This window comes from Belonocnema kinseyi, chromosome 7 (genome assembly GCF_010883055.1).
Source record: "Belonocnema kinseyi isolate 2016_QV_RU_SX_M_011 chromosome 7, B_treatae_v1, whole genome shotgun sequence".
In the NCBI taxonomy this organism is placed as follows: domain Eukaryota; kingdom Metazoa; phylum Arthropoda; class Insecta; order Hymenoptera; family Cynipidae; genus Belonocnema; species Belonocnema kinseyi.
In genome coordinates, this window is record NC_046663.1 from 97900134 (window position 1) to 97927519 (window position 27386).

Genomic DNA, 27386 nt, shown 5'->3' on the forward strand with positions numbered 1-27386 from the left:
GAGGTATCGAGACCTTATAAGGGAGTTGCAGCGATTGTACCCGGAATATTCTGTTAAATTGATCGTCCTTATCATCGGCGCTCTTGGAGGTGCCAAGCTTTCCCTCGCTAATGGCTTAAAAAGCATCCCTGCATATCAACAATATGCTAGAAAACTTGCGGGAAAAATGCAGAAGACAGGTTGTCCTTGGGTCGCTCCGTGTTCTTAGGGTGCACGAGGCTTTTGCTGGATCGTCGTATTGATTCCTTTACAGACTGTAACCACCTATCTCACGGTCGTGAGACGTGGCTGTGGCTGAAATTTTACCGCGATTTCGCTGGAAGCGGGTGCAATTTTCCTGATTGGCACCCGCTCCCGGTGAAATCCTGCGGTTGTCCTTTTGACAAATTTTTAATTATATGTATATATAAAATGCTATTTTTAAAAGGATGTTTGAGTCTAACGGAGAAGTTTAGGGAGACTTAGCTTCAAAATCTCGTTTTGATTGTGTGTGTTGTCTTACGACCCGTACGTAATTTCACTGCCGATAACGGGAAATTTACGTCCTGCATGTCTTTCTTCATAGCGGACGCATGTTGAGAAGAAAATATGTATTTTTACAAAATTCTGCTTATTTACTATGTGCCACACCGATCGAATAATTTCCATCGTCGTAGGATTTAAATTTACTCCAACTTTTTTTACAGTGTGGACTTTAAAGTTTAAAGGAACTCTTTTTGAGGAACTCAATTTTCTTTTTATTTCGCTGATGTCCGACAGATGGCCATGGTTGAGTGCCGAAATTTTAAACTGCTAATGTGCCGAAAAGCGTGGGCCTATGTGATATCAATAAATACTATGAATAATCATGTAGATAAACAAATGCTTTTATTATTATTTTAAATAAATTAATTTGAATGATAGAAATATCGAACTTCCTAAAAAACTATATATTAACGTAATATGGCAATTGTATATTATATCATTTTAAATAGTCCCGTGCTTTTCGGTACATTCGCAGTTGAAAACTTCGGATTTTCACCATTACATTGAATACATTCACATTTCATGTGCACACTTATCTTTCTTTCAAGAATGACTGATGTCTAGGATTTTATTTTCTTGTTAAATCTCCGAAGTGAATCAAGGCAGAAATGACAAAAAGGCTCTATTAGAATGACTTTAATCTATACTTTGGGTTCCTTTAGAAACCATTTATTATTTTGGGTTTCTTTTCAGCAAGAGAGAACTTCGGAACTTAAATTGGTCCTAATAGAAACACCAATTTTTTCGGTGCAAAATTGGAAATCTTAGAATTAAAAAATTGAAGAGTTACCTGAATAGACGTGTAATACATGTACCTGTAAATTAAAAGATGATAAAATTTTGAAGCCTTTTAATTTAGGGATTTTCAGTTATGCCGTAAAAATTTAAAGAAATTATCATTTAGCATCTTTACTTAAAAATAGTCTTAAAATCTAAAATTCTTTTAGTTTCAAGGGTAATTTCTTACTTTGATGACTTTTCCGAATTTTGAAGTGAATGGTTTGACATCTTTTGAAAAATCTTCTTTTAAATCCAAAAATAAAGGATAATTCAGAGGAGATTCAAATATTTTCATATTTTCACACACAAAAATTATAATACTTTTTTATAATTATTTTATAATTATAAAATATCAAACAAATTTTTGGCCTATTTTTGAGTTTTCTCAGAAAAATACCAAATGTTTTGGTAAATAAAATATGAAACTATAAAGTCATATAATTCCGTCGAAAAACCGAAACGTTGAAAAACTTATTGTTTAGTTTTCGAACTATTCTAATATTTCAAATTAATTAACAATTAGTGATATTCATTAAATAATTTAAATTCGTATTTCTTTCATTTGATGAAAAAAAATTGAATGAAAAACAGCTTTTTACTATTTTTTTTCAGAAAAATATCGATGTTTTTTTTTAAAATAAACAATAAAAGTAAGTAGAAGGTGATTATTATTCCGATAAAAAATCGAAATATTGAAAAAATCGGTCGTTGAAAAAAGTTGTTTTATTCCTTTGGTGTTTGTTTAACAAAAAGTCAAATTTTTTGCCTGCCCGACTGATATTAAACTCTTATACCAGAAATAAGGTTTTGCATAAGTTTTCAAATCATGTACCCCAAGATTCGGAAAAATCATGAAAATAACAATGACTATTTCGAGTGTTCCCCATTAAAAATACAAGGATGGACGCATTTAGATTTTCAGTGTCTCAATTTTCAAGAATGATAACTAGAAGGCCAACAATTTAAGATTCCTAAAATGACTTTTTCAATTTTTTATGCATTTGTATTTGAAAGCTTGTAAAATCGAAAAAACTGAATAGCAAGGATTTTAAATGTTTTGATTTTCAAGGGTTTCGTATTTCAATTTCTTTTTTGTACCATTTGACTTGTTAATATTGTGCTTCTAAATATTCTCTGAGACATGTTAATCTCCACTGAATAAAAAAAATTTAATTTATATCTTGGATACTAATGGACCCAAGTGGGGAACCGCACACGACGACTTTCTGAGGATCTTCCCTTCCTCACATTACTCCCTTCCTCCACCGAGTGTGTCACGCCTACCCCGAAAGGGAAATGGCTTAATGGTGTAATAATAATAATGATAATAATAATAATAATACCAGTAAGCCATTATTATATTTATTTAACTAACACGTTCGTTCCGCAACACTGCTCCGACCCAGGTTGCTGATCAATCTCTCTAGCATTCACCCCAAGTGAAGATCCACACAAAGTCGTCATGTGAGGTTCCCCACTTAGGTCTATTAGTATCCAAAGTCTTTTGTTTGAGGCGTCATTCACTCTACTGACACTGTTTTTATTAACTATTTGTCACCATATTTTTCTGTCCTGACATACTACTCTAGCTTCTTTTATGTACATGCATTTTTTCATGCCGGCTCTCATGTTTCTGTGGCTTCTTATGTCTCTTCTAACTAGGGTCTCATTCAAACATTCTAACCATTCTTTCCAAGGTCTGCTTCTGGGCACACTGCCATTTATCTTACCTTGATACACTTGTTTCGTTAGCCGTTCATTTGGCATTCTCTTAACATGCCCGAACCACCTTAACCGATTCCTTTCCCATGTGTCTACTAACGTCTCTTCTGCACCACATTCTTTTAGAATTATCTCGTTACTTACTTTGTCCATTAGGGATTTCCCGCTTATTATGCGCATGAATCTCATGTCAATTGCGTTAATTTTACTCTTATCTTTTTCTTGATAAGTCCATGTCTCGCTACCGTATAGTACAGTCGGTAAAAATATAGAATTATGTATTGCCATTTTAGCTTTATTTTATATATTTTTAATTTTGATAAGGGGCCCTGCTCTATCAATAACCGTCTTACCTTCGTTTATGCGTCTATGTAACTTATCCTCTATCTTCCCTTCCCTAGTAAAGAAGCTACCAAGGTACACGAACTTGTCAACTTGCTCAATTCTCTCATCATTTAATACAATATTGCATAGTGTTTTCTCACTCTTTCCTCGAACACCATATTTTTTATTTTATTTGCGTTAATTTTGAGGCCCATACTCTTCATGCTTGCACTAAGTTTATTCAACATTCTTTGAAAGTCCTCGATCGACTCCGCCATAACAACCTTATCATCTGCGAACGCTAACCCACGTACCCTTACTGTTTCGAGATCCACACCTTCTTCGCCGAAAAGAGCCATTCTTAAACACTTGTTCATAAATAATATAAATAACCATGAGAACATAACGCATCCTTGTCTAACTCAATGAATAATATCGTAACAGTCACTCAAATTCCCATTTATCCTTACACTTGATTTGCTACCCGTATACATTGTTTTTATAGCTTGTAGGAGCCGTCCATTGACTCCGCACTTTTTCAGGACTTTCCAAAGTTTACTTCTATCTACCTTGTCAAAAGCCTTTCCTAGGTCAACAAATGCACAGAAAACTTTTCTTCCTACTCTTAAAGCTTTTTTCTGTGATTTGCCTTAAGCTAAATATTTGATCCGTACATGACCTTCCTGGCATAAACCCACTTTGGACTTCCCAAATCTTTTCTTCTATTATTTTCATTACCATACGAATAAGTATTTTTGATTATATTTTGCTAACGGTACTTAATAAGCTGATTCCTCTGTAATTATTGCAGTCGCTTTTATCTCCCTTTCTTTTGTCTGTTGGTACGATAATAGCGTTTTTCCAATCGTCTGGGTCGTCTCCCATCTCAAAACATAAATTTATCAATTCGCACAGTCAATTTGGTATGTACTCGCCATCGTGTTTAAGGATTTCAGCGGTAATACAGTCTACCCCGGCAGCCTTACCGTTTTTTAAGTCCTTAATTATATCCCTAACCTCAGTGACAGAGACTTTTTCAATTGAGTTTTCCAACGTTTTTCAACATCTCAGTTGTGGTGTCCAATAGCTTCCTCTCCGAATTGGCCCCTAAAATAGTCTCTGAAAGCCTCTAGTATCCCGTCTGCATCATATAGCATTTCCCCATTACTATGTCTTATGTCGACAATTTCTGTACTTTTATTTACCTTTATTTTTTTAAAAAGAAGTTTCTTGCTTTCTTCAAAGTCGTTTTGTATTTTCTTCTCTTCTTTTGCTCTAATTTGATCTTAACTTTCCTTAATTAATCGTTTGAGTATCCTCTTTTTGTGTCTGTAATCATATATGCGTCTATTTCTTTCCTCATTATTAAGACCTGCGATGTTCAAAGTTCTCCTGTACGCTTCTTTCTTTGCTTTTTGGGCAACCTGAATTTCATCATTTCATCACGCATCACCAGACATTGTTCCTACAACTACGGTACCACACACTTCGATCGCACAACTAACAATAATATCCCGGAACATTCTCCATGCGCCCTCTATATCTTTGTTTTTTATAAGCTCCTCCCATGTTGCCCTACCTATGCTTTCGATTATTTTATTTTGGAAATCTATTCGAACATCCGGTTTTTTTAGGTTCTCAATTTTTATTTGACATTGTTTTGTTTTCTTTGTTCTATTTTTTCTCCATCCCCGACCTTAGTTAATTTTGGAGATCAGAAGGTAATGATCAGTGTTGTATTCAGAACCCCTCATGACCCTTGTATCTTTGACTAACTCTCTTAGTCTTTCATCGGCAACAACAAAGTCAATTATACTGTGGTTATTTCCTTTGGACCAGGTGTACAGGTGGATCATTTTATGCCTAAACCAAGTATTTGTAATGAACAGACTCCTTTCTAAGCATAAGCCAACTAATTTATCTCCGTTATAGTTTGTTCTTGGATTCCCAAAATTACCTAATACTTTTTTCATATCCTGATTTTGGATACCTACCTACCTATCCATTCATATCTCCTAGCAGAATTATTCTTTCACCATGATCGCAAATATTTATTGTGTCATTTGAAGTGTCCCAGAAGACGTGTTTTACTTCTCTGGGATCACTGTCAACTGGCGCATAGCACGCTATGATAAATAATCTTCTGATTCCTACTTTCATTCATGCCCAAAGCAGTCTAGGAGATACAAAATCATGATCTCCGAGATGCTGCTTCGCTCTTTTATTTAAAATCAGAGCTACTTCTTCCGTACCAGGTGATTCACAATCTACTCCTGACCATATTTCAAATCCGCTTTTCAACACGCCTTTTTGTATGTCTTTAGTTTCGCATCCCTTTTTCCTTGTTTCAGGCACACATAAAATATTTAGTTTCCTTACATGTATACACTCACGCAATTCTTTTACCTTGAGATCATTCACTCCCCTAGCATTTCAAACACCCAGTCTCCATTCGTCGCTTGAAACTTGACCTTCGCATTTACCGTGTGCATGCCTTTTGTCAATTAAAGTTCCAGTCCTTTCCGAGGCTATTTTATTGTTTGTATTATTCATTGTTTATATTACACGCCCAACCACAACCTTTGTGCTATACATTTATTTTGCAAGTGGGAATCATGTCCCAAGTATAAATTCGTCATATAGTGGAGATTGTAGTTTTAACGTCAGTCCCATTAAACTTCAGTTAATAAGGGTGGGTTGGAAGGGGTTGGACAGAACAGGAACCTAGAGAGTCGTTTTGGGTTTATGTTTTTATGCTGAGAAGGTCACCAGCCTTTAGCAGCGTTGTATTAGATGGGAGTTCATGTGATCCCATTTGTTAATACCCGGCCGTCCTCTGGGACCGACACCAAAAAAATATATATCTATATATTCATTTGTGTTTATTTATTGTTTATTTAAGACCTAAATCTTTGAATTTATGATAAAAAGAGACCCCCCTCACCCTCGAACAAAAATCTCGGCGTTGTTTATTGTTTTTAGGTTTAAAATTTTAAAAAGAACAAATATTCAAAATTTAGATTTTTCTATTAGGGGTTTTCCCATTCTGAAAGTACACATCCGATATCTCTGAAGTCTTTTTGAAACTGTCTTTAAGGACAAAGCTAGAACCACATGTTAGAGATGGTTTACAATTACGTCACATTCCTTATGACCTATAAAATACTACAAAGAAGGTTTTAAGAAAATAATCTTCTACAAAGTTCTTTCAAGACCATTGAAATGTCCTAAATAAATATTCTCTAAAGAGTTTAATTTGATAAAATTTAGGCATTTCTAGAAAGACAGGCCAATTTTACAACAATAAGAACAGTTCATTTTTCAATTTTCAGCAAAATACACAAATAAGATAATTGGTTAAAGAAATTAATAAATGAATAATAAATTAATTAATATATGTATATATTCATTCATTTGTGTTTATTTATTGTTTATATTGTTAATCTTTAAATTTATGATAAAAAGAGAAACCCCCTCCCCCGCGAAAAATATCTCCGCGTTTGTAGTTTTTAGGTACAAGATTTCCTTTTCATCAAAAAATTGTAGTAAATGGATATAAATTACTTATCTTTAAGTCGGTTTTCGGGTTTTCTATTGTCTGCATAACGAAACACAATTTTAAAAAGAACAAATGTTCAAAGTTTAGAATTTTCCATTTGAGGTTTTCATATTCTCGAGATACACGTCCAGTATCTCTGAAGTCTTTTTGAAATAATAATAATAATAATAACCTCAAAAACTCAATTGGTTAGACGAAAATGATCCTTGGTGGCTCAGTTGGTTAGACGCTCGGGCTTCATCTCAGAGCGAGGGGCTAATCACTCCCGAATTTAAGGTCCGTTAAGCAGGGAGGACCACATTGCAAAAATGGATTGAAAACCTATAGGGAATTTAGGGTTCATTTAGGGCTAATTTAATGCCCCGTTGCTAAATTTAATGCTTTTCATTTAAACAAAAAAACTGGTGGTCATGCTAGCTTAACGTTAAGATAGCAAAACCACACACAGTAAAAAACTAATTTTTCCAGATTTCTTGGCTCTATAATTTAGGGCTCATTTAGAGCTCACTTAATGCCCTATTGTCAAATTTAATGCTCCGCAATTTTTCGATAAAACCTGTGGTCATGCTAGCTTAACGTTAAGCTAGCAGGAACACACAGAATAAAACCACTTAGGCATTATTTCTTTCCACAGTAATTTAGGGCTTATTTAGGGCTCTGGCAATGTGATAATGAAAAATTAAACAAAATTGTTTAAACAATTTTTGTTGAAACAATTCTAGTAAAAATGAGTTAAACCAGTTTATTCTTCTGCCCTATATTAAGGCTTATTTAGGGCTCCATGAATATAATATTTGAATTTAACAAAAAATGGTTTGAACAATTATTGTTTAAACAAATTTAACACAAAAAAATTATTTCATTTTCGTTTCTTTTACATAATTTTAGGCTCATTTAAGGCTCCTGAAATATCATCGACCGAAGATCTTGCGATAAGTCCTTAGCCCTTTTTTTGTTATGTATGGTATTTTTGCCACCTTAACGTTATAAAAAATACTTGAAGAAAACCATAAAACCCATTTTTACTCCTTGCATAATTTAAGGCTCCTTTAGGACTAATTTAAGCCAGTATTCTCAACTTTTGAGTTCTAGTATTTTTTGTAAAAATAGATAAAAATTGTTTAAACATTTTTTAAATGTTTCATTATCATATTCCCAGAACCCTAAATAAGCCCTAAATTATTTTATGAGATGAATTTTCTGTAAATCGATTTTTATTACGTTTTACAGCAATTTTGGACTAACTTATTTTTAAGCTATTGCAAACACTATTTTTTACAACAAATAAAATAACCCAAAATTTAGTACTACGGGCCCAAATTTGTCCTCAATTAACCCTAAATTATGCGAGGATTAAAAATGGGTTTATGGTTTTCTTCACTTATTTTTATAACGTTAAGGTAGCACAGCACCATATATAAGGTGATTTTTTTAAAATAGAAACTTTCAAATATTTAAGATTTCGAACTTGCCCCCACCCCCATTCCCAGGAGGCGGTGTTTCAGGAGCCTGATATGACTCTTAAATCATGCAAGAGAAACGAAAAGAAAATCATTTTCTTGTGGTAAATTTGTTTAAACAATAATTGTTTAAACAATTTTTTGTTCAATTCAAATATATTCATGGAGCCCTAAGTGAGCCTTAACATAGGGTAGAAGAAGAAATTTGTTTAATTCATTTTTAATATAATTGTTTAAACAATTTGTTTAAATTTTTCATTATCATATTGCCTGCCAGAGCCCCAAATGAACCCTAAATTATTTAGGAAAGAAATAATGCCTAAGTCGTTTTTTTCTCTGTGTGGTCCCGCTAGGTTAACGTTAAGCAAGCATGACCACAGGTTTTTTCGAAAAATTATGGAGCATTAAATTTGACAATAGGGCATTAAGTGAGCCCCTAACTGATCCCTAAATTATAGAGCAAAGAAATTTTGAAAAATTAGTTTTTTACAATGTGTGGTTCTGCTATCTCAACGTTACGCTGGCATGAACACCGGTTTTTTTGTTTAAATGAAAAGCATTAAATTTAGCAATGTGGCATTAAATTATCCCTAAATGAGCCCTAAATTTCCTATAGGTTTTCAGTCCATTTTTGCAGTGTGGTCCTGCCAGCTTAACGGACCTCCGAATTTAACCATTTTAATGCTTGAAATCTTCTTAGATCTCTTATATGTGACGCAAGGTAGTAAGAAATAAAGAAAAAGAAAATTCGATGAGCATCAGTAAGCTAGAGAGTTTATTGGAATTAGGAATCAGATTTTAAGCAAGAAAATCCCTATTTAGCTTACTGAGTAGCACGGTACGGTGAGAATAACGATAAGTAAGGGCGTATAAGAGGCAATAAGAAAAATAATCCGGGAGAAGTTGAAATCTTGTGCGACTTTCGCGCATGCGCTGGCGCAAAATCAGGTGAGCCGAAATAACCCTGAAAATTCAAAGAATATGCAGATTTTCCGAGAGATTCTGAAAATTGAAAATTATTAATGACAAATTGGAAAAATCAATTTTGTCATTGGGAATTTTGTGGATAAATAATAATATGTAAATTTAGATAAAAAAGTTCTGTTTCGAAAATTAATGCCAAATTACATCGGAAAAATTAGTAGAAAATTGATCCTAATCTCATCAGTCACTTGACTTAGTCCGTGTCTATGATGTATAACCGGATTCCCCCGCGTAAAAGTTTTGAATAAAAAATTATAATCAGGAAGCTTTCAAAATTGACTATGTTAAATCTTAAAATTTAAGAAACTGTATGTTTTGTAATTATGAACGGTTTGTGCTTTCAATTTCAATGCTTTTTAATAATAATCAACATACTTGATCGTATTTATATAGAAAATATTGAAAAATATAAATATAAGACGGAAAAGTTTGTAGACTTTCTAAGTTGAACACGAAAGCTTTTAAAGTTTGTTATAAAAGCGTTTAAACTCTTTCCCGAATTTAATTTAGAGTTGAACAACGAATACTAATTTTTAACGAGCGAGTGAACTAGCGAGTCGATCAGATTGTGCGGATGAGATGCTTAGCCAAGGAACATAGTTATTCGCCATTCAAGTCGAACGTGAAGGCGGCGTTTGCTTAAGTTCTTGAGAGTCAAAGTTGCCGTTCAGTAACGAAAGTTCTGCATTTGATGGGAATCTCGAGTGTAGAAGTAGCATACAGGGTTGCGGGATTAACGTGCCAGGTCGTGAAGAATGTAAGAAAAAGAAGGGGATGAGGGGGACAAATAAAATGAGGTAGAAGAATAAGCCCCAGGAAAGAGGAGACGAGGAACCATGGAGTGTGAAAGAAGTTAGGGACTCTGAGGTACTTGAGTTTCTAATGAAAGTGCAGTTACTGCCGCCTGTTGCTTCCTTAACATATAAAAATGTCTCTTACGAAAATCACCTACGCTTCTTCTTGACTTAATCCAAGTGTGCACATACTAAAACCTAGAATATAAATTTCTCGACTTGAGTTGAAAGAGGCGCATAAATATCCCGCAAATTCCATTTAAATTAAGCTTCATTTGACCGAAAATCAAGTTTCCGAACAGGGATTTGTCATCATTTTTATTTTTTCGAATTTTCAAGTGACGTAACCTCTATTTGTCCTGAGTACCAGTTATCATAATTTCTATTATGTCGACTCTGCATTTGGCATCATTTTCGAATTTCTATTCTCCGTAATATTTATTATTCCTAATTTTAATTTAATACAATTTCTGATGTTCCGAGTTTGTATTTAACATACCAGTTAAATATTCCCTTATATTAACATACTTCCCATTTCATCGAATTGCCACGTAATAGGAATATCATTTATGCTACAGCCCACCCTGCCTAAAATAAAGTCGCGAAATTCAAAATCAGCTAATCAGGATTTTTCAATGTGAATTTCTCGTCTTTATTTTAGGCTGGATGGACTGCAGGACAAATGAATTTTCTGTTACATGGCAACTCGATGAAATAGAAAACATGACAAAGGTCGATTCGTCTAAATGAATACCAAGTTATGTGATTATTATTTGTATAATATTTACCAGACGGCGCAAAAATGCATGACAACATAAAAACTCAAAATTGAAAAAAATAACTCAGAGCTGTATACGAACAGATCGCGATTTGTTCTGCATACGGACTGAACCTGAAATAGAGGTGTCATTAGTGAAGCCGTGGACTTTGAAAAAAACTAAATTAAAAGGCGTGTGGAAGCTTTCACAAAATTACAGGTCCCTCTGAGAAGAAATGTTACTTTAAAGAATTAGGAAAATGAAGTTAGCGGATTGTCTTAGATTTTTTCACATGGAATGGAAGTTTCTAACGTATCTTCTAATCTGAGCCTATGGCCCCTACGGGCTTACATTTTTCTTGGAAAGCGGCTCTTATAGAACCTTTTTCTCTGGAGGTACCCCTTGGTGTTATAATCACCAGAGATGAGTAATATTGATAGCTAGTTAGTGTTCACTGCGTGGACCGCCAAGGCTCTTCCAAAGTGCGAAGTGGGATTCGAACTTGCGAGCAGACTTATTCAAGCTTATTGATGCCTTAACGCTTAACCCCCACGACCATCACTCACTCTGGAATTTGCATCTGAGCCCTGACTGAAATAACCCTTTTACTTATTAGAAACCCTTCGCAAAATGCTTGGAAAAAATTTCTTGTTCTCCTTTTTGTATTCCGTAAACTGCACAAAAGGAGGAACCATTTTAGGTGTTGTAAACTTGAGTAATAGCTGCTCGTAAACTGACAACCGCACTAACCATCCCTAAATATTTTAGTTTCAGAGGCTCTTTTTTTACGTCTCACCACCTTAGAAAAGATAAAGTTTCTTTTATAAGAAATTCCCTGTTTCAGTATAACCTTTAAAACCCTCCTCATAAATGAGGAAGATTAAAACAAACATTCGCTTACAACAAATAGATGCAATTACACGAAATATGGTCTTAGAACTAAGAGGGAAAAAAATTTAACTCAGCGTGGCTGCAGGCCAGGGAAAAACTGGAAATCAGTGAAAAGTCAAGGAATTTCAACACAGGGACATTGAAAAAAATTGCAAAACTCCTGGAATTTCTGTAAAAAGCACTTTACGTAACTGTCAAGAATAATCAGTGCTGTCACCTAGTCACTTTTAGTCCCTTTTTCGTAAATCGCGTTTTAGTCACTCACTTACTTTTAAATTAAAGATAATACACTTTAGTCACTTTTCTCCCAATAAATAAACTCATAATTTAACAATTATTGAATTCAGATCTGTACCTATTTTTGAATTTTCCTGAATTCGTTTGAACTTTTTTAGGGTATTAAAAAATATTCCAATGAATTTTTCAAAAGATTTTAAATATTTGAGAGGGTTTTAGAATATTCCTAAGCATCTTCAAGGAATAGCAAAATATTCAAGGAATCTCCAAGTATTTTAATGATTGAAAAGAATTTAAAAAAACGTTCGTCGGATTTTAAAGAGTTTTGTAAGATATGGAACGATTTTATAGAAGTGATATAAGGTTTTAAAATATTTAAAATGATTCCAAAAGATTTTTCGAGATTGAATAATATTTTTAATATTGAATTTTTGTATTGATTTCAATAATTTACAGTGATATTAATAGGGTTTTTGCTATCTTAGGAAATTTAAAAAGATTCCAAGGAATTTAAAAATCGTTTCAATCATTTTAAAGAATTTTTAATCATTTTAAAGGTTTTAGTGTATTTTTTAAAAATTCCTAGGAGTTTTTAAGATCTTAACATTTTATTTATTATTATTATTTATTATTATTTTATTTATATAACGAATTCACTTGAATTTTTAAAAATTCATTTCAGATGCAATGAATTTAATGACTTTTTGATTATTTTAGAATTGTTTCGAATTCATTTGAATTTTTTAAATTTCATCTTCTCGTTTCCATTAAATCTCTCTAAATTTACTTAAATTTAGTATTCGCTTCTATTTTACTGAAATTAATAGTACTTCCTGGATTAAAAAAGTTCTAAGTAGTTTTAATTCTAAAAATTAATGGTCAGGGAAAATAAGAAATTAATCTGGAAAAATTAGGGAATTTTGAAAATTGAGTTTTGCAGCCACCCCGAAACTGCAGATTTTGTATTATTTGATTTTATAAAAAAAGAGTATGTATAGATAGAAGAGAGGAGATTTTTAGATACGTGTTGCGAGTGTTACTGGATGAGTTCCAGGAGAAGAAAGGAAGAAAGTTCCCCTTGAGTTGATCTTGATTCGGTAATTTCAATGTGTTCTTTTCACGGCTGGGCATTTTCGTGACTCGAGTAAAGCCAGGTTTAATCTTGGAGCGCAAAGTATGTAAACAATGGAATCGGATTAGCGAGTAGCGTGCCGTATCGCGGTGGTATCGACTCTCATCCCTTGTTCTCCACCCACCCTCGCTGTTCTGGCAGACGAACATAGGGTGTTGGGGGAGTGGCAGAATCATGCAGGTGGCGAAAAGGGGCTGCTCTTTTATGCCGTAATGGTTACAGGCTCAACAGGTCACGTTTACACCTACGGATTGAACCCATCCCCCTCTTATCTTCTAGTAACCCACTCCCCTCCTCTATTGGCTTCTCCACTTTTTTCAAAATCTATTACACAAGAAAATGTGTTCATGCTAAAGTAGGTACTACTCCAATTTCATTTCAATCAATGGTAGGGCCAAGTGTTTATCGGAGGTAAGTCGGAGACTTTATATAAGGGAGATTACCACAGAGTAGCTAATGAATATACAGTACATTACAATTGATAAAAAGCACAAATATGAAATAGAATATTAATTATAATTTTCATTTACTGACACATAGTGTCTTAGTTATTATTTAAATTAAATGCATTATTTTAAATACATTAGTATATTTAATTAATTATTATTTTCTGTAGGTTGGTCTCCCAACCTATTTCTCATAGCTCACAGAAGGTATAATACCACCCTGGTATTAACAAAAACTCTAAAAATGATTTTAATAACAGACAAATTAACATTTTTTTTACAAAATTATACTATCTTGCAGAAGAAAGCTTTTGTCCTCAATAACCTCTTGTGTTTCTGCATAATGGTGAATAATTACAATGTATTTTAGGATTCTTTGAATATATTCGATTTTTTTCAGTATCTTAGATTGTCTTGCAAATTTCGGATATATTCAGGGATTTTCTTTCTTAAATTTTAGGAACTTTTGATTTAAACCTTAAATTTTCTGCAAATTGTTGAATTTTCTTGACGGTTCTGGAATAATATTAATAATAATAATCTACATGTTTTCGCAACTAATACTCTTTGGAAATAATTTTAAATCTTCGAAATATTACGAAAAAATTAAATTAATAATTGGAAACTTATATTTTTGAAATATTTATATTTGACATTTTACTTGCTAAGCTTTTTTACTTTTTTTTTAATTTAATAAAATTTATACTGACTTTAAATATTATACAAGTTTTATCTCATTCCCCTTTTAAATCTTTCAAAATTGTACATTTAAAGCTTTTTTATCTTGTTGATTAGTTTTCAGCTAGAAACTTTCAACATGAAATTTTTTGAAACTGCAATCGCTTAAAATTAAACTATCTTGAATTAAAAACTTTACACAATTGTATAAATCCCATCTTAAAATCTTCGATCGTGAACAACCTGTAGATGACGAATGCTTTAAATTGTCACATTCAAAGACTTGGAGACTCTAAAATGGAGAAATGTTTATTCACAGGCTTACTAATTGAAATAATTGCATCACTAAGCATGTAAAACTGAAATACAGTCCACCTTCTTGATAGCGCCGCGATCGGGCTTGTAGAGTAGGGGAACAAATTTTCTCGGAAAAGGGTTCCCTCACCACTGTCATGCTCTCGAGCGCGCACGAATTTAAGAAGCTCTTTCACAAGAGTACCGCGCTGGCATTAATGCCTTGTTCAGGATAGTCTGGGATCCGAAGAGGAGAGTGAGCAACCATATAAGGTCCTGATGATTTGTTGATTGATTCTTGTCCAGAATGTTCTACTGATTCCGAATATATCGGGTGCACATAGCGAATTCCGGGTTGTTTTGTTGTTATTTGACATTCTATGCGTTTAGATAAAAAATGTCATATCTCTGAAAATTATTAAATTTTTGAAAATATTTTTCCATATTCATTTAAAGAAGTGTGATATACACAAATTTTGTTCATAGTGTATGTTGATTTAATTGATAGTTTTCGAGAAACACAATAAAATAGCTTTTTAATGAAAAGCCATTTCTACGGTACATTTTTTATCATTTCACAATTTTTTTCTGGAATCATATAAAACTAGCTGAGACAAAGATAATTTGTTTTTCAATTTTTTAAATTAGGCTATTGGTTTAGAAAATTCTATTAAGTAGGATGTTTGTGCGTGTGCGCTTGTGTGGGAGGTTGCGGTTCAGATTGAAAACCTGCAGCTTCCGATACCCCCCTCGCTGCCTGTCTATTCAATGCTCTTACTAACACACATACACACAGAGTGGAAACTTTGTATTTATTTAGAATTTTGTAAAAACTAAACTAATAGCCTAATTAAAAAATTTTTAAAACCAACTGTATTTTCTTAGTTAGTTATGTATGATTCCAAAAAAAAAATATTGAATGATAAAAAATGTACTGTAGAAATCGTTTTTTATTAAAACGTTATTTTATTGTTTTTCTCGAAAACTATCAATTAAATCAACATACACTCTTAACAAAATTTGTGCATATCGCACTTCCATAAATGAATATGGAAAAATATTTTCAAAACTTTAACAATTTTCAGAGATATGACATTTTTGATCTAAACACATAAAATGTTAAATAACAACAAAACGACCCCGAATTCGCTAAGTGCACCCGATATATTCGGAATCAGGAGAACATTCTGCAGAAGAATCAATCATCAAATCATCCGGACTTAAAATGGATGCTCAAGTGCTCTTGGATCCCAGACAGAAGTAAAAGTGTAAATTCGTATAATCTTCGTGCGGCATTATTGCGAAAGTCGGATCCGAATTTCGAGCGAGTAGGGGAAAGCGCAGGAATGGGGGTAGAGCCTGGCCATTTTCAAGTTAAGAGCGTTTAAATTTTGAATTGATAAAAAATTGTACAATATCAAATTTATAGCCTTTTAAAATTAAAATTAGCCGCTTTCAATATTTAAAATAAAAAAACGTGCACTGCTTTAAAAATGAACAGTTTTATATCTAGAGCAATGCAAATTTGACAAATTCCCTATTTTCCTAAAAATCATCGAACTCACTAAAATCCTTGATTGCTCTGAGTTTTCTGAAATTCTTGAATATTCGTAAATGCCTTAATTTCTGGAATTTAATGAATTCCTGAACTTCCTTTAATTCCCTAAGCGTTCCGACATTATTCAATTCGCTGCATTCTTTGAATCCCCTGAATTTCTGCAACACTCTGAATCCTCAAAATTCTCTTAAATCTTTTAATATTCTGAATTTCCTTAACTCTCTAAATTCCTGAAAGTATCTGAATTCCCTGAATATTTTTATTTACTACAATTCTTTGAATTCTCTGAGTACCATGAATTCTCGGAATATTGTGATATTCTTAAATTCCTTGAATTTGTTCAACTGCCTAAATGCTCTGAAACGTCCTGAAATTTTCTTAATTCCCTCAATTCCCGTCACTCCTTAAATGTTATGAATTTTTGAAATTCCTTGAAATCTCTAAATCCTCTGAATTCCTTTAATTCTTCTGAATTCTGTAAATTCCTTAAATTTCCTATAATCCTTGAAATATCCTGAATTCCTGGAATTCAGTAATTAAATTGACCTACAAAGGATTAAAAATTGTTTATTGCATTTAAAAGATGTAGTACTCCATCAAATGCTTTTGAATTCATTAGCTTCCATGAAATCTTCTAAATTTCTCAGAATCTCAGAATTCTAGAAATTTTACGAATTCAATGAATTCAGAGAATTTAGATGAATTCAGATACATACAATTCGGAGTACTTCCAGGAAGCTAAACGAATTTAAATGGATTTGATAGAGTTTAAGCACATTTCAAGCAATTTATAAAAGAATTAAAAATCAAACAATAAAACCATAAAATAAAACCATGTCTCTTAAATTATGTTATTTGAAAAGAATAAATTGTAGAATTTAAAGTTGGAATTATATTAATCTTCTTTTATTTGTGTTTATTATTAATTTGGAATATTTTTGAAACATATGGATTCTTCCGAAATAATCTGTAATATCCTGGAATTTTCTTAAATGGCTTAGAAATATATTAAACATAATTTTTTTCTAAAGTGATAGCATAATCAAAACGTTTAATATACTTGTCTTCTTTTTACAATATTCTAGATCTAGAATTTTCTTTGAATGTTCTTAAACATTTTATTTTCATCTGAATGTTCTAGAGATATAGAGAATGTTGTGACGTGTTCTTGGAGTTTAGCTGAACACCTACATTTAACATTCGGCTAAGCTGACTGTCGACTTCTCTCGATATACTAATCTATATATTATCAGCATGTACAGGGTTACGTTAAAATAATAATAATAATATATTCTATGTGCTTGAACAAAATTAGTAAAAGGTGGCTGACCATTAATGATTTTACCACACATAAATTAATTACTTTTACCCAGGCCTTATCACTATTAGAGAAGAGTAATAGAGAGAATAGTAATGGTATATAAATTTTAAATACAGTAATATATTCATTTTAACACAGATATTAGTTTTTAATTTTCAGAAACATTTCACATAAAGTACTCATTTAATATAATGCCATAAACTGTTGATAATTGCTCGTAATGGAGACATTCCACGAGAAATCGATTACAGAAAAGTGCAGTATTGTTATCATGGGATTTATCTGCCCTCTGAGGGAATAATAAAACAGAAAATATGTCTTTTTATTTTAAAAGAACGCATGAAATCAAAATGAAACTAATCTTAGAGAATCATACCAACAGTATCCCTCTACATACAAACCCAGATGCCCTCACAATAGTTCTGCGGTTTTCTTTGAAACGTATGCACACGTTTCTATTCGATCATTTTCTCGAGATTTCATATCTCTGACTGAAATTTATAGCAGAATATTGGAATGTGATAACGCAGACGTTCGGGATAACCTCGAAGCAAAGAAATAGACATGGTCGAGCACATATTATGTCGGATCACCGAGTATTCCAAGTACGGGAATAAACGTGAACGAGTGTATAAGAAGGTAGAGCTGTCGAGAATCGAGAAGAAGTTTTGGAAGCTTGGTAGTAGTGGATTTAAAAATCACTTGTGCATGAATGGCACAGGGTAGCTGGTATTTTATTACAAACCACTCTCCTATAAATCTTCCAGCCTGTCATCTCACTTTCCCAGGAGGTAGCATGAGTGTGTCCTTCTTGGGGCGAAAAAAGGCGACAGGAAAATGGACATCTTTGACGGGGTTAAGCGACCAAGAGATCCATCCACCCCTAAGAATAGTGTGAGAAAGCGGGAAGAAGGTAAAAGGGACGATAAAACCGGAAGCGTTCCTCAGATGGACCACAATGTCCACTTTTGCCTCGAAAACCCACTTGGGTTCTTGGCTCTTTCGCCCTCGATCATTTCATACAACCACTGATCTTGCAGACATATTGAATCGCTTAGATCCCAATAATGGTCAACTCATCGTGCGGGTGCTTGAAAAATCGAGAGGGAGAACTTTTAATCTGTATCACGTGCCAAGGGCCATGCAGTTTCACATTATTAATAGCTCTTTTTCATTTTCTGCACCACACCTATTATCAGGGATGTGTACTGATTTTTCCTTTTGTAGAGTTATGGATTGATATTTATTCACCTGTTATTCAAATCGCAGTAGAAGGCAGAAAATTACATAAAATCGCATATAGTTTTTTTAGGACCGTACCGAATTGAATTATAAGACATTTATTTCTTTGGTATCAGAGAGTGCCAATTTGGAATTTTTTTGGATGTAAACTAATGAAATTAGATAAAATGCTGTAGCGTAGAAAAATACAACAAAAATGGAACCAAATTTTTTTGTTTAAAAAGTTCCATAACATGATACTGATTACAAAAAGCCATTTTAAAATGTTCGGGAAAAACCTGGAAATTTCAAATTTTCTAATCACTAGACACCTGCATAAGTCGCACAGTCCTACCACTGTAATCGCTAATACGTTTTTTGTTCAAAACTAAAAATCTCGTAGACGTTTTGATAAACTGATGTCAGCTGTCAGTGTTATATTCACTCAAATGTAATTTTCGTTAATTCCTTAACCGAAAATTATTGGTTAAAATGGGGTAAGGAGCTAACAAAGCTGATGAGAAAACGCTTAATGGACTTTTATTGTAAGGGAATTAGAGATCGCTTCCCTTTTTTATGGTTTAAATCAGTTTACCTATATCTGACTGATGTGAAGATGGGGATGGCGGATGAGAATAAAATCCTATTGAGTAGGGCAAACGAGTACAAGGTGGATAGAACAACTGTTTAAGCCGTAATATTTATAAATGATGAACAATTGGGGAAAGTATTAAATACTAAATTAAAGCTGAAACTTTCGTTTTAAAGATGAAAAAATAACATCGCATGTAGTATATTAGCCTTTTATCCTATGTTTTCTACGTTTTAACACTTTGCAATTTTATTCATATGGCACTCTTCTGGTACGACGTGATTAATGACATTTTACACCTTTTGGTAAAAAGCACCAACTTGTTTATTTATCTTAAAATTGTTTGGTTGGTAGCACTCACTTGTTTGTGCACGCAACTTAAAGGCAAACAAAAATTCTTCGATACCCAAGTCAAACCTGTGAAAAATTTATTCACGTTGTACGGAACGGGACTTCCCATAAAAAAAAAAGGTGAAATACATTTTTTTTTAAAGGAGGAGAATTAATCATCAGGTTTAAAAAAATTATAATCTGCCACCGAAAAAAATTTTCATCGTTATGTCAAAAAATATTGTACTATTGCAACTCATAAAAAAATACTACATAATTTTTTCTTGAAAACCCAGTCACATTTTCGATTATTCAGTTCATACTGGTATCCACCTTGTACTGGTTTCTCTTATATTTAAATCGAAGCTCTTGTTGATGAAGGCAGAGTTTTCAATCAAGGCTCAATCTAGTCAACTTCGCTGCAAATCAACCCCTGTCGGTTCTTCCTTCTTCGTACCGCATTTCCGTTAAAATCTACTCAAACCCATCCCCATCTTAACATCTTCTTAGCTATTTTTCCTTTTATGGCCTCCACCCTTTTATCCTTCCACTCGCTCGACGAGACTCTTAAAATCGTTGTTGAGGTTTAGTCGGGTTTAACTGATCGGAAAACGTGCTTCTTACTGAGAGATAAGAGACGGTATTATCCATCCACCCCCTTCGAACCTTGTAACCCTCCCCTCTTTTTATTATGTTATCCAGCTTCGAGCTTCTCACCGAAAATATATCTATGAACTGTCACTGTATGTGAATATTAATGTAGTTTCATGTCTTGATCCTTACCTATCATAGAATAAAAAATTTTGTCTATCATTTTCTATATCTCTATAATTATGATCTAAATTCAGGGTGGTCACTGACCGGGAGAACCAGGTATCAGCCAGAAATTTTGAACATCGGGGAAAAGCCGGGAAACAGCCACGAAATTTTCAGATTCGTTTTTACTTTTTCTATCATTTTCATTTGGCTCTTCAAAAAAATTGTTTGGAATGTTCTTGTTATAATGTACATTTACTATAATAATTTATAATTGGTTCGGTGGATTATTTAAATGGTACTAAAGTCCCTTTTATGTTTGAGAACGAAAACTTCCCTTTTAGACATGTAAAAAAGTAATTATACATAGGTCACTTAAATTTATATAATTAATTACTAATAGTTGGCAAAATAAATTTATAATTTAGGAATACTCCAAATATTTTGAAAATAAAATTGAAACCCGCTTTTCGTGAATTTTTTAGTTGAAGAGTTCCAGCAGAAGCTTTTTGTCTTTTGTCTTATTTTGTCTTCAAATATAAAATTTACCCACTTTCGATCAATTCGGAGAGTGGATATCATGTCGAAAATCCAAAATATGTTTTTTAGATTTATATAATAATAAAGAAATTAGTATTCAATCATTATGAATATCAACGCTTAAAAATAAACGACGAGAAACGTAATTTTCGGTCGGGAAACCCGGGAAAAAGCCTGGGCGTTTTTTTTGTAAAGTTTGATTAACTGCCCTGAAACTTTACAAAAATATTTTAAACTAACTGTGCTTCTATTAACTATTATTAACGATTATTGTATTTTATTTTTAGGCCAAACTCGACAAAACTCACAGTGGAAAGCCATCGAAGGTTATACACATCAGAAACATACCCAATGAAGTATCGGAGACTGAAATTATTCACTTGGGCATTCCATTTGGTCGAGTTACCAACGTCCTCGTCCTCAAGGGCAAAAATCAGGTAAGTCATCATTCATCAGAAGTACTCGTATATTTTTGGTACTTTTACCAAAAATATTTTCGATATGACTGCAAACAGTTCAAATATATTATTATTTTTCGTCTCTTTGAGGGAAGAGAGTTATATTTCTATTACCAATAAATAGGTCCATCCTAATTGAATATTGTATTATTGTATCAATATTCTAACGACTAAGCGATGGGTTAGCCGATGTGCAATAGTTTGTCGAAACAATCGAATCACTGAATCGACAATTACAGTTAATCAATTATCCAACCCTTAGTGATCCACGACAAAGGAGAACAACCCTCTCATCTTCCGTATTATCTTCTCTCTGTCGCTCGCAATAATTCTAGTTCTGGAACTTCATCATCTGAATATATAATCGACACTAAACAGGATGTACTTGATTTACATGTTTACATAGGCTTTTTACGCGCAAGCATTTAAACTATTTTTCTTCTTTTTCTAAAAACTTCCGTCTTTTTGCCTTAAATATGTAAAAAACAAATGATCAACAACTGAGGCACATATAATAAAAGAATTTAAATTAAAAGACACAACAACAATTTTAAATAATAAATGCTCAAAAATGAAATTTCTTTTAACAATTGAGGCTTCACATTCGAACAATTTAATTTTAAATAGTTCAATTTTTTTAAATTATAAATATGTGAAAATATCTCTACTTACAATCAATGTGAAAACAAGTACAGATTAATGGAGGAAAATATGAAGTAAAATGAGAACATTTCTTTAAAAAGTCGAAATAGTTGTGAATTTGACCTCGGGTGTTTTAGTTTTTTTTATTTATAGTTATGTGGTACTTTATTTGATGAGTACTCTGCTCCCTAATTTATGATTGTTTAAAAAATATATTTCCTCCTCATAAAGAACGCATTGATGATTTTTTGTAATTATTTAAAATAAATTGCAAATTCGAATTTTGGAAGTGTAATAAATTTTCTATCTCGTATAAAACTTCTTCAAAATTTCATAAATATTTTGTGTGACAACAAGTGTCTTCTCAAAGAAACTTATAGCTTTTTTTCTTATAAATCATATATTCCTTTTTTTATATGCATTTTTCCCTGATACCTGAGTGAACGATAAAATGAATTTTAGATGGAGGATGACAAGGGTGCACTGTAAAAAAGCTGCCGGAACTTTAAGGGGGAAATTGCAGTTGACTATAAAATCACATTTCAAATTGAGGGCTATATGTGGTTGCAGGGCGGGCTGCAGAAAGGATTAAATTCGAACACTGAGTATTCATCGTAGCTTACCGGGCGCAGAATATTTGAATAACTAGTAAATCCTGTGAATTCTAATTTCATGGTTGCCTAGGCTTTTGCATTTACTTTTCCATGGACAGGTGCAAATACATATTCTTTCTACTTTTTCCGTTGTTTTTTTAATCCGACTTTGTCATAACCAATCATTAGCTTTCAGCAGAAAACATAAAAAACTCTAAAGTATTTAAATCTTTAATTTTTGTATTTAACAAATTTTAACCATCAATATTGGATTATTTCAAGATTTGGTGTTTCTTTAAAATTCGCGATATCTGCGTATGTAGATAATAAATTCTCTATATTCAGGATGATCTCAGGTCATGGCAAACCTGGAAAACAGGAAAACTTCAGGGAATTTTGTTGGTTAGGGAAAGTCAGGGAAAAGTAGAGATTGGGAAATAAGTAAAAAAAATCAGGGCTGCCGCAGCGTCAATTTTAATATTTTTTTGTTTTAAATTACTTTTAGTCACTTTTTTAATATAAAGACACTGTAGTCACTTTAAAAAATGAAGAGATTATTTTAGTCATTTTCATTTCAATAAATTAAAATAGAGAACCAAAGGGTTAAGCACTATTGAATTCAGGTTTATATCTATTTTAAACAAATTCAAGGATTTACAATTTTATAGCATTTCGAAGGATTACAAATTTTTTCAAGAGCATTAAAAAGTCTCAATGGATTTCAAAAGACTTCAAAAGACTTGCAATATATTCGGATATTTTAAAAGATTCTGAAGAATTTTCAATGGACTTCAATAATTTTAAGGTTTTTCACAGTATTTTGGAGTATTTTTTGAAACATCCAAAGAACTTTTAAGACCTTTAAAAAGTTTCCAGGGATTCAAAAAAATTGCTTAAGACTACAAATGATTTGAACTGTTTTAAGATTTTTGAAACGGTTCAAAGACATTATTTACAAACCAAAAAAATAATTTTTATGCAATTGTAAAAGGTTTTATAAATTCTGTTTTTTTTTTAAGTTTCAAAGTACAGTGAAACTCTTCAGCAGCTCTCCCTTCTATAGCCCTTTCGATAATGGACGCCGCGTGGCTGGTAGGTATGACAGGAGTTGCGAGGGAGGGGGCCGCGCGAGGTCACGGTTTTCACTCAGTCAAGCATTCAAACGTGAACAAATAAAAACGAAGCGAACTGTAATGAGTTAGTTCCCACCCACCGCCAGCCCCAAAATCGGCGCTATAGAAGAGTTTCACTTTATTTTCAAGAGATCTTAAAAATTTTAACGGATTTCAAAAGATTTTAAGGAATTGAAAATATTTTAGGGTATTTTAAAGGATCACAAGAAATTTTTTATTGATTTCAGTGATATAACGAAATTTTAAAAATTTTGTAATTTTGTAGGCTATTTTAAAAGATTCCACGGAGAAAAAGATATCACACAATGCTATCAAAAAACCTCTGCATTGATATAAAGCGCAATATGATAACGTACAAGCAGATAATGTAAAATCCTGCCATGTGCGATATCACGATTTTGCGCTATTATAATGCGATAGTCACGATATATAGTACAGGAATTACGGTATATATTGCAATTCATGCGATATCGTTTTATATGTGTCCAGGGCATTTTCAAGAGCTTTAAAAAATTACAAGAGATTTAAAAATATTTCAAAGGATTTTAATTTTGTCAGGGATTTTTAAAAGGTTCCATGTAATTTTCAACTGATTTCAAAAACTAAATATTTTAGGGTATTTCAAGTGTTTCTACAAATTTTTCAAAAGATCTAAAAGTTTCAAAGGATAGAAGGTAATGGTTTTCTCATAATTTCAAAAGGTCTGGTAGAATTTTTAAATATTTCCGAGGATTAAATGGTTTCAAGGGACTTTAAAAGCTCTCAATGTATTTTAATAAATTTTCAGGGACTTTAGGAAGAATCATCAGATGTTATAGAATTTCACAGGATTTTATAATATTCTAATGGATTTCAATGAATTTAGTCAAAAGATGTGAGGGATTTCGTAGGGTTTGAAAGATCGCAAGAGATTTTTCATTATTCTGCCTTCCTTAGAATTCTCTTTAATACTTTTAATTCACTTACATTCTTGTAAATTTACTCAATCCTAGACAATTCAATGGTTTTTAAATTTTTTTATACTTACTTTTAAAGTTCACCTTGAATTCTTTGGCCTCTTATACAATTCTTTTCAACACCCTTGAATTTTTCTAAAAACTCATTAAAAATTTGCTGGATTCAATAATATCTTCTCACTCCTCCAAAGCTTTTGAGTTCTTTTAAATTAACCTTGATTTTGTTGAAGTTTTGAAGTCTTATACGTCGAATACTTTTGTCACATTATTACTGCACATTATTCACTTTTACTTTTGTTAGGTAAATTAAGCTTTGACAGCACTGACAATTATAAATTTAAAATATGTAAATTAAAATTCAAAATTATTTTATTTTTCATATATAAAGAATTTTATATTAAAAATATTACATGAGTAAAATTTTAACCTTTAAATAATAATGTTCATGGCAAATGAAAACTTAGGGAAAAAGCAGGGAAAAGTCACGGAATTTTGAACATGAAGTTTTGCTGTCATCCTCATAATGAAATCTTCCTCTCTGCACAAACCTATTTTTCAGCAATGATCCATTTCCGAAATCACAGGGTAATGCGTGTGAGCCGCGAAATGAATGCCATAAAGACAATGAAGCTAATCTCTTTGGTTTATAATACAAACTGGTTACCACAACCCAGATATTTTTCCCTCATAATCGATGCAAACAAAGCTCCTGGCGTAAGTGGGTGTGCATGTGTCTATAATTACACACAAACACATTCATGGTTGCTAATCGTTGAGCCAATATTCGCGTTAACCCGACACACTGAACGTGCTTTTGGAAAGACAAATAGGTTGTGCATCCCTGGTAGGGATCGCGTGTATAAGCGACCGGATACACAGTATTTCCGGTGCTAATGCGCATGTAATTTGCACGGGGTTAAATCTCTTCGTCTCTATAACCCAATGCGGCGAACCGGGGCCATTGGGGCATTATTTTAATCCTCTTTGGCATAAACAAATCGGGTGGTCCATCGGAAACTCATGCACTATGTGGGAATCTCGGTTTGTATTGCTTCACTTGTAGGTGTACTCCTAATAATGGCAACCCCCTGTACATACGGATAATGGTATATATTATACCCATACAAATACATTTTGAATCCCTTAACGATCCCGCGCACGCATATAATTTCGATTTCGTTCGCGAATCATCGAGCGAGGCTAATTTCTAAAAGCCAACGCCGTCCTGTTTGATCTACGTCCACGACTTCCACTAAGCTGCTCGTTTTCCAACTGGTTTAAAGCGCCGATTTTCCCGGGCATATAACTTCGATTTTCATTAACGATAAAACACCGCGCGGCATCGAGTTATGGCGATAGTTTGGATTTAGGGCTTATCAGCGAATTCTGCTCTTGACTTACCTGTCAAAATATAGGATAGGGCAATAGCCGATGAGATAGTACTTACAGTTAGTTCTTTTTTTTTAATAAAGTATAAATTAAACTTTCTGATTTGCCTTCATATGCATTTTCATTTTTCCCGTTTCTTAAAAAATATAAAAATGGTAGAAGAAAGTATGTGTGATTTATTTTCAATTAGAAAATATGACATTTTTTATTTGATTTATCAAAGAAAACATTTTAATGTTTTGAAGTCTCATCCCCGCATTTTGCAAGCTTTTATTTGATTTACAACGGAGGTATTAGAGTGATTTATTTGATAAGAAAAAAACAGTTTTTTGAAACTAAATTCGCAGATTACTAGGCTTTACCTTTTATTTTCAGCGTAAAAATTTAAAAAAAGAGATATGATTTAGGTGTCTCCTAATTGAGTTTTGTCTTTTTCATTAATATTTAATAATATTTTTTCTTACTTGTTTTACATTTTCTATACACCGAGAAAATGATATCGCAGGAATTGCAATATATACAATTCCTGCGCTATATAGCGTAATTATCGAATTATAATATCGTAAAATCGTGATATCGTACATTGCAAGTTTTTACATTATATACCGCATAATTGTGCAATCTATAACGTAAGGATTTAAGTTTATGTTGTCACATTGTGGCATGCTATTTCATACTACTATGTTTGTATTATCGAGAATGCAAATGCAAAAAGTCAAGAATAGGTGATATAAACCCGTATTCGCCTATTTTATTATAAAGACATGTTATGAAAATCAAATATCACAACTCGACAGTCATAATTAAGTATTATTTCGTTAAATTTGTTTGCATTATACTGTAATTTAATTATTATTTATACCACTCTAACCTCAAAATCTCAAAATTGAGATGATTTTTTCGCCTTTCGTCGTATTAAATACTGTTCAATATTTGTGTGAAAGGTTATTTTTAGCGAATGCGGCTTTTCTCACTCGCATCGCTCGTGCGAAAAACGTCTCATCGGTAAATAATCACCTCTTACACACGTATCAAAATGTACTATTCTTATTTATAAAAATAATATATAATAATAAAAATATGCATTCACAGGGTGACAGTTTTAATCGAAGAAAAAATTCCGGTTTATTTCCCGGTTCCCAAACATTTTTCACGGTCAATAACACTCAAAAAATTCGAATTTTAAAGCTAAACAATTTTCCTTTTGAAGCAATAAAAAATAAATTACAAATGAAAGCACCCAAAATGGAATCTTGAGTTTTAAACTCTTAAAATTGAACTTAAAAGTTTTTTTGATTCAACAACTTTGATTC

At 32.6% G+C, this 27386-nt stretch overlaps 1 protein-coding gene across 5 annotated transcripts in view; it reads left to right on the forward strand.

Annotated features, from left to right (window-relative positions):
- The window catches only part of LOC117177570 (polypyrimidine tract-binding protein 1), a 636848-nt gene that overhangs the window by 425814 nt on the left and 183648 nt on the right, over nt 1–27386 (forward strand). For all 5 annotated transcript variants that reach the window (XM_033368386.1, XM_033368387.1, XM_033368388.1 and 2 more), the window contains exon 4: nt 21190–21339. In XM_033368386.1, coding sequence (XP_033224277.1) covers nt 21190–21339 — 150 coding nt within the window. The remainder of the gene's footprint in view (nt 1–21189; nt 21340–27386) is intronic.